This window comes from Diceros bicornis, chromosome 10, assembly GCF_020826845.1.
Source record: "Diceros bicornis minor isolate mBicDic1 chromosome 10, mDicBic1.mat.cur, whole genome shotgun sequence".
NCBI classification, from domain to species: domain Eukaryota; kingdom Metazoa; phylum Chordata; class Mammalia; order Perissodactyla; family Rhinocerotidae; genus Diceros; species Diceros bicornis.
In genome coordinates, this window is record NC_080749.1 from 59021627 (window position 1) to 59034314 (window position 12688).

The 12688-nt window shown below is 37.6% G+C and overlaps 1 protein-coding gene across 1 annotated transcript in view; it reads right to left on the reverse strand.

Moving 5' to 3' along the window:
- TTN (titin) overlaps positions 1–12688 on the reverse strand; it is a 271163-nt gene that overhangs the window by 71848 nt on the left and 186627 nt on the right. The window contains exons 217-238 of the mRNA XM_058549338.1: positions 12567–12672; positions 12267–12463; positions 11878–12183; positions 11502–11780; positions 10603–10902; positions 10196–10498; positions 9720–10082; positions 9104–9406; positions 8675–8974; positions 7901–8197; positions 7515–7799; positions 7107–7400; positions 5472–5771; positions 5042–5350; positions 4763–4953; positions 3926–4355; positions 2288–2596; positions 2006–2154; positions 1887–1919; positions 1666–1795; positions 1277–1576; positions 866–1183 (exon numbers count right to left, since the gene is read on the reverse strand). Of these exons, the coding sequence (XP_058405321.1) occupies positions 866–1183; positions 1277–1576; positions 1666–1795; positions 1887–1919; positions 2006–2154; positions 2288–2596; positions 3926–4355; positions 4763–4953; positions 5042–5350; positions 5472–5771; positions 7107–7400; positions 7515–7799; positions 7901–8197; positions 8675–8974; positions 9104–9406; positions 9720–10082; positions 10196–10498; positions 10603–10902; positions 11502–11780; positions 11878–12183; positions 12267–12463; positions 12567–12672 (5802 nt within the window). The remainder of the gene's footprint in view (positions 1–865; positions 1184–1276; positions 1577–1665; positions 1796–1886; positions 1920–2005; positions 2155–2287; positions 2597–3925; positions 4356–4762; positions 4954–5041; positions 5351–5471; positions 5772–7106; positions 7401–7514; positions 7800–7900; positions 8198–8674; positions 8975–9103; positions 9407–9719; positions 10083–10195; positions 10499–10602; positions 10903–11501; positions 11781–11877; positions 12184–12266; positions 12464–12566; positions 12673–12688) is intronic.

The window sequence follows — 12688 nt, forward strand, 5'->3', positions numbered from 1 at the left end:
CTTCAACATTATTATATCAATTTGGGGAGCAGGTACATGTGGTCATCATCCTTTGTTGGATCTACATATGGCTATGTATCAGCTCTTGCCTCTCTCTTACCTGGCATCATTATGCTTGGTCAGATAATCTGACCAAAGGGCAGAGAGAAATGAAGATTGTAGTAGTTTAGGTTGGGGAGTTCTGTCATGATATTACCTTTAATATTTATGCAGAATTATGAGGGGACCCACTATATTCATTCTGAGATGAATTCCCCTTTTAAGAAATATAACTGCTAGTAGAGGCAAAGCAGTTTTCCATTTTCCATAAATTTAGTAGAAGAATATGCAAAGGGGGTAGTGACTGTAGCTGTCCTAAATTTAGAAGAGAGAACTAGACAATACACAGCAGTAGTGATGGTAACAATAATTAGAGGGAGAATTATTACCATATTTGGGTTATATTTTATCGACTAAAACATGTCTTTTTCTCAAATACAGGAAAAGAAACTTGATGGTGAAGATAAATGGGTCTCAGCAGTTGCTGAGCAGATAACTGGTTATCTTTACCTTTTGCTCCTTTTGAGGAGCATGCAGAAGAATTGCTTTAACTTCTGATAAGTAAAACAGCCTGCCATGGAGAAAATTATAATAAGGAAATTCCAAACATGGTCTCCTTTAAATAAGGGAAAGGTAATATATAAGGAAATAAGATAATTCTGTGGAAGTTGAGGGAATGAGTGATTGACTAACGTGCCCACGTCCACACTCAACCCATGGTAGCTTCCTGATGTGTAGATATATCTATCTTTATTTTAGACTACTATTAAATATCTAGGAAGGCAGTCATAAAGAGGACATTCTCTGTTAATATAACGGTACTTACATGTCTGGTCTTTGACAATCACAGGGCCAACAGTTTCTGAAGGTTTGCTGACTCCTGCAGCATTGACAGCTTTGACTCTGAATTCATATTCCCCACCCTCTACGAGGTCTTCAACGGTAAATTGCAGGTCTTCCACATCACGCTTATTGCACTGTTTCCATGCTTCTTTCTTTGTCCCGGTAGGGTCCCATGCAAGGCATTCAACAATGTAGTGAGTGACAGGGGAGCCCCCATCATTCTTTGGGGGTTTCCATGACAGGTGTACCGTATTCTTCGTTATAAGGCCAATCTTGAGTTTAACAGGGGGATCAGGAGGATCTTTAAAAATAGTTAAAAGAAGTATTAAGCATTATTTATAACAATATATTTCAAGTTTGAGAAGCTATTTTAATCTTAGATTTTAAAACTTACATATTGGATCTCTGGCAGTGGTCCTCTGAATGGTTTCCACAGGTGCACCAATACCAAAACGGTTTTCTGCACGCACGCGGAAGAAATATTGCTGTTCAGAGATGAGATCAGGAACTACAAATGTGGTGCTTCCACAGTTTGGATTGACTTTAGTCCAGGCTTTTCCATCAATAGTCTTCTTCTCAATAACATAGCCTTTGATTCTGTCTCCTCCATCGTCATCTGGCATCTTCCATGAAAGTCTGCAACTACCCCTTGTGATGTCACTGACTTTCAGATCTTTGGGTGGACCTGGTACATCTGTTGGATGCAAATCACAATATAAACAAGGTTACTTTGTTTAAAAGAATTTGTTCTTATTCCATAGTAACTTCTAAAATCTTTCTTACCCATGACTTTAACTCTGCAATTTGCAGTCTTTTGTCCTGCTTTATTCTTGGCTGTGATGCTGTATTTGCCTGAATGAGATCGTTTACACTCCGGAATAATAATTACTGATGAGTTTTCAGCAGTCTCCAGCTGTATAAAGAAAATAGTAGTCATACATTGAATGAAATAATAGCAGAATTGAAGTCAACCATATTCTGAATTACTTCAATTTTTTTTTTACCTGTGCATCTTCAGGTATGTCATGAACTCCATCCTATTAGAAAAGAAGATAGTCAGTTGTAGTGTAAATATTCCTTAGAGTGATTCAATGCGAGACACAGAGAATTATAATTTTCTTACCTTTATTGCCTTCTTTGCCTTCCCATCAAATTCCCAAGAGGATTTTGGTGTTGGGCGTCCCTTGATGACAGCAGGAATCCTAATCTGTGAGCCAGCTTTACAAATCAGACAGTCTTGTGCTCCAATGTCAATGAAAACTTCTGGTACCTCTGTAATACCATGAATAATACAACCGGGTTTAGCTCACCTTTTTCAAAGAAGTAATTGACATATCTCCAGTAAATTAATCAATTTCATAATGAGATCAGAAGATGAATACATAAATGGAATAAGGACTAGTACCTAGAATATCAGTGGCAGGGATCTCCCCAGTTGTATCACTTGGTTCAGATTCACCAGCTTCATTGACAGCTTTCACTCTGAATCTATACTTCCTGAGTTCTTTCAAATTCGGTACCACACATTCACAGGTAGTTAGAAGTTTGTCTGGTTCATTTACTTTTTTCCAGTCAGTAGTACCTTCCTCTTGCATTTCTACAATGTATCCTTTGATTGGACTGCCACCATCTTTGGCTGGAGGTTTCCATGCTAATGAGATGCTTGACTTTGTTTTATCTTTGACCTCTGGGCAAGAAGGTGGCCCAGGTGGATCTAATAAGAAAAAATTACATATATCAAATTTTGAAGCTGATGGAATGCTAGATTTATATAAGATTTTATATTTATAAGAATATTTTACTATACATGATTTTATTTTAATCTATTAAAATATTAAAATAGGAATGCCAAAAGAATAAATTACCTTCCAGAGAAGAGAATCATAAGAAATAATCTATTTTCATTTAGCATTAATGCAAAAAAAAGCAAACAACTAACTGGGATTAGAAAGATTACTCGCTATCTCTAGACAGATCTGTATTCTATTTACACGTGATTGGTAAAAAGCTATTTTACTTTTGAGATCCTTTTGAAGACATTTTGCGATCTTTTCTACTAAAAACTTAATTTAATTTACCATGAAATGAAAATTAAAACATAATTTCATCATTAACTGGTATACCTTTGAACACAAACTAATCTTAATATCCTTTAGGGACAGGGTCAATGTCTACAATAATCAGATAACAACCCTTTACAATTCTCACAGTGCTTTAAAATTGCAGAAATTCTTTTACTCTATTTGTCTTTTTAACCGTATCTCTTCCCTCTCCACTGCCTAGCACAGTTCCTTGCACACAGCACATGTTCAATACTAGCTTGTTGAATGAAGGAATAATGACTTCATTTTATACATATGCTCCATATAGAATGTAGAGTATTTTAACTCTTCTTTTAAACAAATAGCTGAATTTTTTTCTTACTGAGAATCTAATCAGATATATTATAAAGCAAATGGAATTAACATTAAGGCCACGGTATTTTAAATTTTGAGCTGATCTGCTCATAGATCTTTCAGAAGAATTTTTTTTCTTTGATTTGACCTCACAGACTGTGCTTGACAATCTTATATATTTGTTCAATAAATATTATTGAAAAGTTAACATTTTGCTGTTTGTTGAACTTCTACTGGAGGGTCTGACTGTTTAGTGAGAGAGATCATTTCCACAGTATCTAATGAGATAGATGTTTATTTAAGATATGGGAGCAGAGAGGAGCTTATAGCCCAGGGTCTTTATTATTGTGATTCCTCATAAAATACGAGGTTTAACCCAAGAGTTTAAAAACTATATGATTTTATGTATGTGTGTATATATATATGTGTGTGTATGTGTATACACATATACGGAATCATCTGCATAGTATGTATATAAAAACATAAACACGCATACATATATACTTCTGATTGTATATGTAAGTACAAAAATTTTTACTTTAATAAATAAAATAATTTGGCATAGAAAAATACAAGAAATTTAAGAGCAGAATTATCCATTTAGTGGCTTTACCCTTTATAAATTCCAGCAATGGAAGCATACTTACATATGGGATCTCTTGCAACAGCTGGATCTGATGGTTCACTGGGAGGGCCAACTCCTGCAGCATTTATTGCCATCGCTCTAAACTGGTATTTAACACCTTCAATCAAACGAGGAACATTAAATTCCACGCCTTTCGTTCCCACTTTGGTTATCGGTGCTCGGCTAACACGTGACCAGTAGGCACCTCCCTCTTCTCTCTTCTCCAGCCAGTAGCCAGTAATTGGAGAGCCGCCATTGTCCAAAGGAGGAGTCCAGCTCACTAGCATTGAACCTTTGGTGTGCTCCAAGACTTTTGGTTTTCCCGGAGGTCCAGGAGTGCGATAAGGATCTTGAATGACCACTTTATCTGATTTGCAGTCATCACTGATTCCATATTTATTCACTGCCCTAACTCGGAACTCATATTGACCGTTGGGGATAAGTTTCCAGATCTAGAAATCAGATGAATAGTAATTTCTTAAAAACAATATACTTATGTTGATTTTCACTATTTTAAAATTCAAGTTATTTTGGTAGGGAAGACTGAAAAAAGAAATAAATCTATAAGCTCAAATAAATACATAGTTTTAAAATATATAGACTGAAACATGGAGAAAGCCTTTTAAAATGAAAAATGTAAATTTATTGTACCTAACAGTGGATCTCTCAAGTAAAAGAGAATCTGCATATCCAGTAGTATTTCTTAAGTGACCTTATGTGCATCATGCTAAAAACTACAATAAAGCTTTTTGTATGTGATTTTGAGTTTAGCCATTAAATTCCAAGGTTTTGCTAGAATAGTGTCAATTCAGAGTCATGTCCTTTTAATGTGTATAAGAAAATATTTAGAAGAGTTTACCCCATATCTCTTCTCTACAGCAGTGTTGGTGACTTCCTCCCATTCACTTTTCTTCCTACTTGCATCGCGTTTGTCAATGACATAATGGGTGATTTCACTGCCACCATTGTCTAGAGGGGCATCCCATGTCAAGTAGCAAGATTCAGCTTTAATGTCAGTAACAGCAAGATTTCTTGGTGGGGATGGACGATCTGAAAAGGAACCAACAGAGGAGACTGAGAAGGCAATTCTTAAACAGATATTAGATTTGGTTTTGATGTAAGAAAGCATGTCACTTACCGTATACTTCAACATGAACATTTCGGAACACCGAGCCAAGGCGATTGGAAGCAGTAACTGTGTAAGTGCCTTTGTCTGCCCGGACTGCTTTGGGAATGCTAAGCTCAGTCTTTGCCTCACTTCGAGATACTTCTTCCTTGGTTATCTTAAGTGCATCAGTGGGTTTTTCAATCACGGTTTCATTCTTGGACCACTCAATCTTAGGCATTGGAAGTCCTGTCACATCTGCAGGGATGTTAACAGGCTCTCCCGCCTTAACTTTGATAGTGTCTCCTCGAACAGCCAGGCGCAACTTAATAGTTGGAGGCACTGCAAAGAGAAGGGAAAGAGAAAAATAAATAGCAAAGTCATAAGGATGTTTGCTCAACCTATGAGATAAAGGCAGCACTGTAAAGTACATTAAAATTATTATTATGTTCAGATTCCACACCTTCATCATCTTGTATGACCACATTAAGAGGCAAGGATGGTTCACTTTCTCCAATTTCATTGACGGCTTTGACACGGAACTCATACATTTGGTGTTCATCAAGGTTTTCAACCAGAAAAGATGTGGTTGGGCAGAGTCGCGTGTTAACTCTTTCAAAGTCAGGTTTATCATGACGCCGTTTTTCAATGATGTAGCCTTGGATGGGGCTGCCACCATTACTACGTGGCTCTTTCCAGTCAAGGGTGATAGTGGACTTCGTCCTTTCTGTATATGTGAGCCTCTCAGGAGACGTTGGAGGACCTTTAACAAGAGGCAAGTTGAAAGGACAAGCATGAAATAAATATTCATATAAGAAATAATATTTCACTTCAAATTATGTGAAAATTAAGTTTCTGTTTGGATAACCTCACATCCTTCTTTAAAATCTTTCTCAAAACATCTCCATTACCAGAATTATAGGCATTCATATAGGCAGAATTTTTCTTAGTAAACTTTGCAGTCAAGATTATTGATTAAAAATAAATCAAGGGGAATGAATGCTTTTTTTTTTATATTTAACATTTCAGATATTTTACATGTCACTGGGAAAGTTTACAATCCTAATGAACTAGGAGAGCAGGTCTGTGAAGTTTTGCTTTGGATGAGCAGCTGAGAGCAAAGTGTGTCCTCTTGTATTAACAGACAGTGGATATGTCTACTGAACACACTTTGAACCATGTTGCCTCAAGTGTGGGTTTAAAATGGGGTGGAAAGAGAATTTATGTAGTGCTGCTAGTTTTGTGTCCTGAGGAACAAAACGGAACCAATATGCCTTGCATGATGAAACTAGACCCAATCCACTCTTGTTGACTATTATTGCAACCAGAAGCAGAGCTTTTCAGTGCAAGCCCAGCTCTGTTCTGATACCTCTGGTACAACTTGTGCTCTAGTGGACATTCTGAAATGAGCTATTATAGTGAGGATGAAATTTCGTTTTTTTTTTTGGCGGGGCAGTGGTGGTTGTGGAGGAATAACTCCTCTGTCTCTTGGGGAATGGGTCATCCTCAAAGACTTTGCTTTCTTGGATAGGAAGTCAGTGTGCATTACCAAGTGTGTGCAATTTTAGGGTTTCATATTTGTTCATATGGGTCAGGGAGATTTCCTTTGGTTGGTCTTCTATTTTTTGGTGGCTTTTTTTGGTTTGGGGCCTCCACATCCTTCCAGTGTGGGGACTACTTGAGGGCTAAAGAAAGACTAAGGCACTTAAGCTAAGGCAGTTATCTGCTCTGTAATCTTTGAAAAACAATGAACTCTCTTTAACTACTAGACTATTAAATTAATTACTCCAGTGTATTCTATTGCAAAGATGCAATATTTCTAAACTATTTTTAGGTTATTGCTAAGTTCTAATAGATCCAGGTTTTTCAGTACACAAAACCATGCATAGTTTTGCAAAATTACAGTGAGCCAAAAATTACATTGAAATTATAACAAATATGGTATTCTTAAAGTTGCTGGTAGTTATTTGATTTACCTTTCTTATTACTCTCTAGCTATAGGTCTTGAGACCTTATTTATATGGCTCAATAAATAAATGACATAACTAGAAGCAAACAGGATTTACTTTATAAACACAATGAAAACCTTCTTTTTTACCTAGTGGATCAACTGCAAGAATTGGTCCTATTTCAACAGGAGGGCCACAGCCAAACTTGTTCTTGGCAATCACACGGAACATATATTCTTGTCCCTCAAGGAGACCTGTAATGTCACATTTGGATCTCTCAGTCTCTATTGGTTGTCTCCAAGTATGCATCTTAGCATCTTTTCTTTCAATTATGAAGCCCGTGATTTCACTTCCTCCATCGTCTTCTGGATCAGACCAGTTAAGCAGACACATCTTTCTGTTTGTTACAACAGGTTTTAAGTCAAGAACTGGACCAGGGACATCTAAAAAGTAAAACAACAACAACAACAACAAAATCAATGCAATAAGATAGTATCTTATCTTAGAAAACAGGAACATATAGAAAATCCTATGAAAATCCATGTAACATTCCTTACCAAAAACTTCTACCCTGGCTGCTGCAAATTTGGAACCACAGCTATTGGTAGCTGTAATCACGTATCTGCCATGATCTTTTCTCAATGCATTCTTGATAATTAGTTCAGATTTGGTTCCAACATTCTCTATTTCAACACGGTCTTTATCCAGCTCCCCTTCTTCTATGGTCCATACTCTTGTAGGCACCGGACGACCAGTTACCACAGCTGGAATTCTAAGAGTCTTCCCAGCCATTATTTGTATTCCAGCCTTGACAGAAACATCTAGTTCCACAGTTGGGGGCTCTGTTGAAAGAGAACAATCATACATTAGTCCAAGAAAGATGTAAAAAAATGATCCCATATGGGAAAATATCCATTATCTTATTCATATAACTTTTAAGTACCTTTTGGTTCAGCCACAGTAACAGGTTCTGTTTCTCCAGGTGGTCCTTCACCTGCAGCATTGACGGCACTCACTCGAAGTTTGTAATCAGCACCCTCTCGGATTTCTTTGACAGTGTACTGACGGGGCTTAATCATCTTCTCTGTGCAGCGTGACCATTCATTTGTGCCAACCAGCTGCTTATCGACAAAGTAGCCAACAATTTCCCCACCACCATTGAACGCTGGGGGTTCCCATTCTAGTTCAATAGTTGTAGAGCTTGTGTCAGTAACTCTTGGGATAGGTGGCCCAGGTGGAGCTAGGATGAATGCAGACACACAAATCAAAACTCACTGATGGTTTTAAAATGCACATAGCTTACTCTATCCCACTTTCTTCTTTTTTTCCCACAATGCATTGCATGTAATATGGGTAAGTACTGTTTTGTGAAACTTTTAAATTTTATATACAGATGCTTAAAATTTTATATTGCAATCTCAGTATATGTGTCTGTAGTCATCACTAGTGTTTGATTTTTTTCAGCTCTATTTAGATATTACTGACATAGAACATACGTAAGTTTAAGGTGTACAACACGATGATTTGATACATGTATATATTGTAAAATGATTACCACAATAATGTTAGTTAACACCTCCATCCCCTCACATAATTACCATTGTTTTGGTAGTGATAACATTTAAGATCTACTCTCTTAACTTTCAAGTATATAATACAGTACTGTTAATTATAGTCATCATGATATACCCCACTTTCTTCGTAAGGAATTACTTACAGATTGGATCACGTGCTGTTTTGGGATCTGAAGGGGGACTGAACTTTCCAGGTCCAGCTGCATTTTCAGCGCACACTCTGAAGACATAGGTGAGTCCTTCTAACAGGCCTTCTACATTGGTCTTCAAAGCATTCAGAAGGTTTCTGTTGACACGAGACCAATGTGTACTATTAACCTCACGTTTTTCAAGCCAGTAACCCAAGATGGGGCTTCCATTATCTTTTGGTTCATTCCATTTCACTAGCATACTGTTGCTGGTAACATCTTCCACAATGGGCTTATCAGGTGCATCAGGTGGTTCTGATAAAAAAGATAGTATAGTTGAATTAATTCTCTAGTATGACAAAAATTCAAGTTTACTTGCTGTGATATTGTATATACTAATGCTTATGATAAAAAGGCAAAATTTAGATGCTAAAAGAACCTCACCGAATGGATCTTTAGCTATAAGTGGCTTTGAAACACATGGTGGTCCAGGCCCAAACCTATTTTCAGCTCTTACACGGAAGAGGTACTCTTTTCCTTCAATCAACTTTGTCACTGGATATTTGCAATGTCTAAGTGTTGAAGTGACAACAATCCATTCTGAGTCAGGTTTTGTCTTGTCTTTCTTTTCCAAAGTGTAGTTTATAATTTCACTGCCACCATCATCAAGGGGTGGTTCCCATTTACAGAGGACTGAGTTCTTTCTAATATCTTCAAATACAAAGTTGATTGGTGGTCCTGGTGTATCTAATATTTCAAAAGACAGCAGTGATTAAAAATTTGTGTAGAAATGGTTGCAATGGAAAATGTAAATGTTAGTATGCTCTTTTGACATAAACTTCTGTTTTACCTACATCTGCCTATCTTTGTATCACATTAGCTAATGAATAACAAGGTCGGTTAATTTCTTTTACATGGCCAGGAAAAAAAATGAGACTGAAGATATCTTAATGAAGCTATTTTACATTTCTTTTAACTCCCCCCAAAACTTTATTTTTGTGTTTTACTAAAACTCTTATATGGACTTTCTTCCATTGGGAAGTGTAGTTTATCTACTTACCTAGCACACTGACAGTACAAGGAGCTTTTGCAATACCATGGTCGTTTTCAACTTTGATCATATACTGGCCATGATCAGGTCGAATTGAATCTCGGACGCGTAGCTGAGATTCTCCTTTTTTACTATTGTCGATACTCAAACGCTCCGTCAGAGACAGGACAAATGGTTCTTCTTCTTGAACTTCACCCCTCTTCCTCCTAACCATGGGTGCGACTCGCTTCTTAATTTCCTCTGGTGTAATAACATTTTCATCCTTTATCCATGTAATAGTTGGGTAAGGTGACCCAGAAATAGTTGCATCAAGTGCTATTTCATCACCTCGTCTCACTTCTAGGCTTGTTCTCAGAATGACTTTTGGGGCATCTGTAATGATTAAAAATAATAATTATTTTCAATTCTGATTAAAATACCTGACAAAACATTATTCTTATTTATTTTACAGTGGGAAAATGGCAACCCCACTACACAAAACTTACCAATAGGATCTACAGCTTTGGTTGGAGGAGTGGCCCGAGAAGGTTCACTAACACCGGCAGCATTTTCTGCTCGCACACGGAATTGGTATTCCTTTCCCTCTTCGAGTCCTTTTGCTGTATAGGTCAGGACTGGTACCAGGTGTTCATTACATCTCTTCCATCTCTCTTCACCCTTAGCAATCTTCTCTATGATGTAACCCATTATCTTGCTCCCTCCATCGTACAAAGGTGGCTTCCATGTAATAGTCATTGCCTCAGCTGTAGGATTATGAACCTCAACATCTACAGGTGGATCAGGGGGCTCTGAAGAACAAGAGAAAAACTGTTAATATAGGGAAACTTATCTCCTTAAAATAAAAAAATTACATATTAATTCCTAGCGATATCACATCCACGCCCAAACTTACGCTTTGGATCTTCAGCAATGACTGGATTTTTCAGTTCAATATATTCGCCTCCACCAATCTTGTTGACAGCTTTAACACGGAAGAAGTATTCACCATTTGGTATGAGATCTTTTACAGTCCAGGACAGTTTGTTCTCACCAGACATGACTGGTATATATGTCCTCCTCCCAGCTTCTCTGCGTTCCAGGACATAATGAAGAATTGGGCTTCCACCATCAAATTCTGGGGGTTCCCAGGTTAATTTACAAGAACTCTTGGTCACGTCACTTGCTTTAATATCTTTGCATGGCCCAGGTAGGCCTATTAGAAATAGAATTGATAGTTATTATTGTAATCTGAAAAGTCAGCATAGTAATAGTATACTCTTTCTCTAAGTGAGACTATTCACATTTTGGGTGGGATAATCTTTGATGTGCTGGAACATCCCTTACACTGCAGGCCATTTAGCATCCCTGGCCCCCAACTACTAAATGTCAGTAGCTCCCCCAACTCTTTGTTCCAAGCAAAAATAGCCCCCAAATTTCCAAACACCATCTGTATCTGTGGGGAGATGGGGCAGAAAATGTTACTACCCCTGGTTGAGAACACCATGGAAAAATGCAAATACAATTAATAAATGAATATTGGTTATTTAGGCATTCTTTGGGTATGCTATATCTTTTATTTGAATTAGCACTTCACATGCAAAGAATTACACATAAATTAATTAGTCTAATCAGGATATAACTAGCAATGTCATTTCTTTAGAATTGCTTTGCTTCTCACATGGGAAGAAATAATGTGAAAGGACATTTAGTTTACAAATGGCCAACTCATGAAGCCATTTATACTAACACTGCAAAGTTAACTAATTTTCCCAACACATGAAGATGTCTGGTGTTTCATCAAAGAATGATTACCTATGACTTTGACATTGACTGAGGCAGTTGCTGAGCCAAGCTTATTCTCCAGTGTAATGGTGTAAACTCCAGCATCTGCATGGACACTCTTGGGAACTTCGAGGTGTGCAGAGATGTGATCGCTCTTCATTGTTAATCTATCACTTGCTTTAACTTCTTTGCCGTCTTTATGCCAACTAACGGTTGGAACTGGAACAGCTCTGAAGGGAACAGGAATGCTTAACTTTTCACCTTCAACAACAACAATGTCGTGAGTCTCCAGATCAATTGTTGGCTTGCCTGTAAGATGGAATCCAAAAGAGGGAAAAGAATATGTCAAAATGCAATGCATGAGTAAAATGTATTTTATTAATGAGAAAAGAAACTGTGTACTTACAGTCTGGGTCTTTGGCAACCACATTTTCGGAGATTTCAGATGGCTCACTGACACCAACAGCATTGACAGCTCTCACTCTCAGAACGTACTCCTTGTCAGGAACAACACCTTCTTCAACCTTGAATTTCAAGTCTTTTATTGGACGAGAATTAACTCGCATCCATTTCTCAGTGCCTACTGGACACATTTCAACATGGTATCCTATGATAGGACTTCCACCAGTTTTCTCTGGAGGCTTCCAAGCAATGGCAATGTGCTTTCTCCCAGCATCAGTCACATGCAGGTCTTGGGGAGGTGAAGGAGGACCTGAAAAAAGGGTGAAACATTCACATCCACAATCTCATCATGAAGCTCTAGACAATATCCTTTGTATAATCAGCACTACTTACTTGTTGGATCTTCAATTGACAGGATTTCCGTGGGTTCACTTGGGTGACCAACTCCAGCTTCATTTTCTGCCCGAACCTGAAACTGGACCTCTGTTCCTTCAATGACATCAGTTACTCTGAAGTTACAGTCGGGTCCTGAGGTCTTTCCAGCTTTCACCCAACGGGTACCTAACTTTTCTTTCTTCTCAATGATATATCTATTGAAAAACCAAAGCATTTCATCAGCATTAATCGAAAAAACAAAGTTAAGAATTTTCAGCTGAGTGTAAATTATTCTTAATGAATGAATTAAAGTTCTACCGCTGTATTGGTCTTCCACCATCATTTTTAGGTGGTTCCCACTTCAGGTCAACATGTCGTTTTGTCACATCAACCACTGTCAGAGCGTAGGGTGGTCCAGGGGTAGCTGAGAGAAAAATACT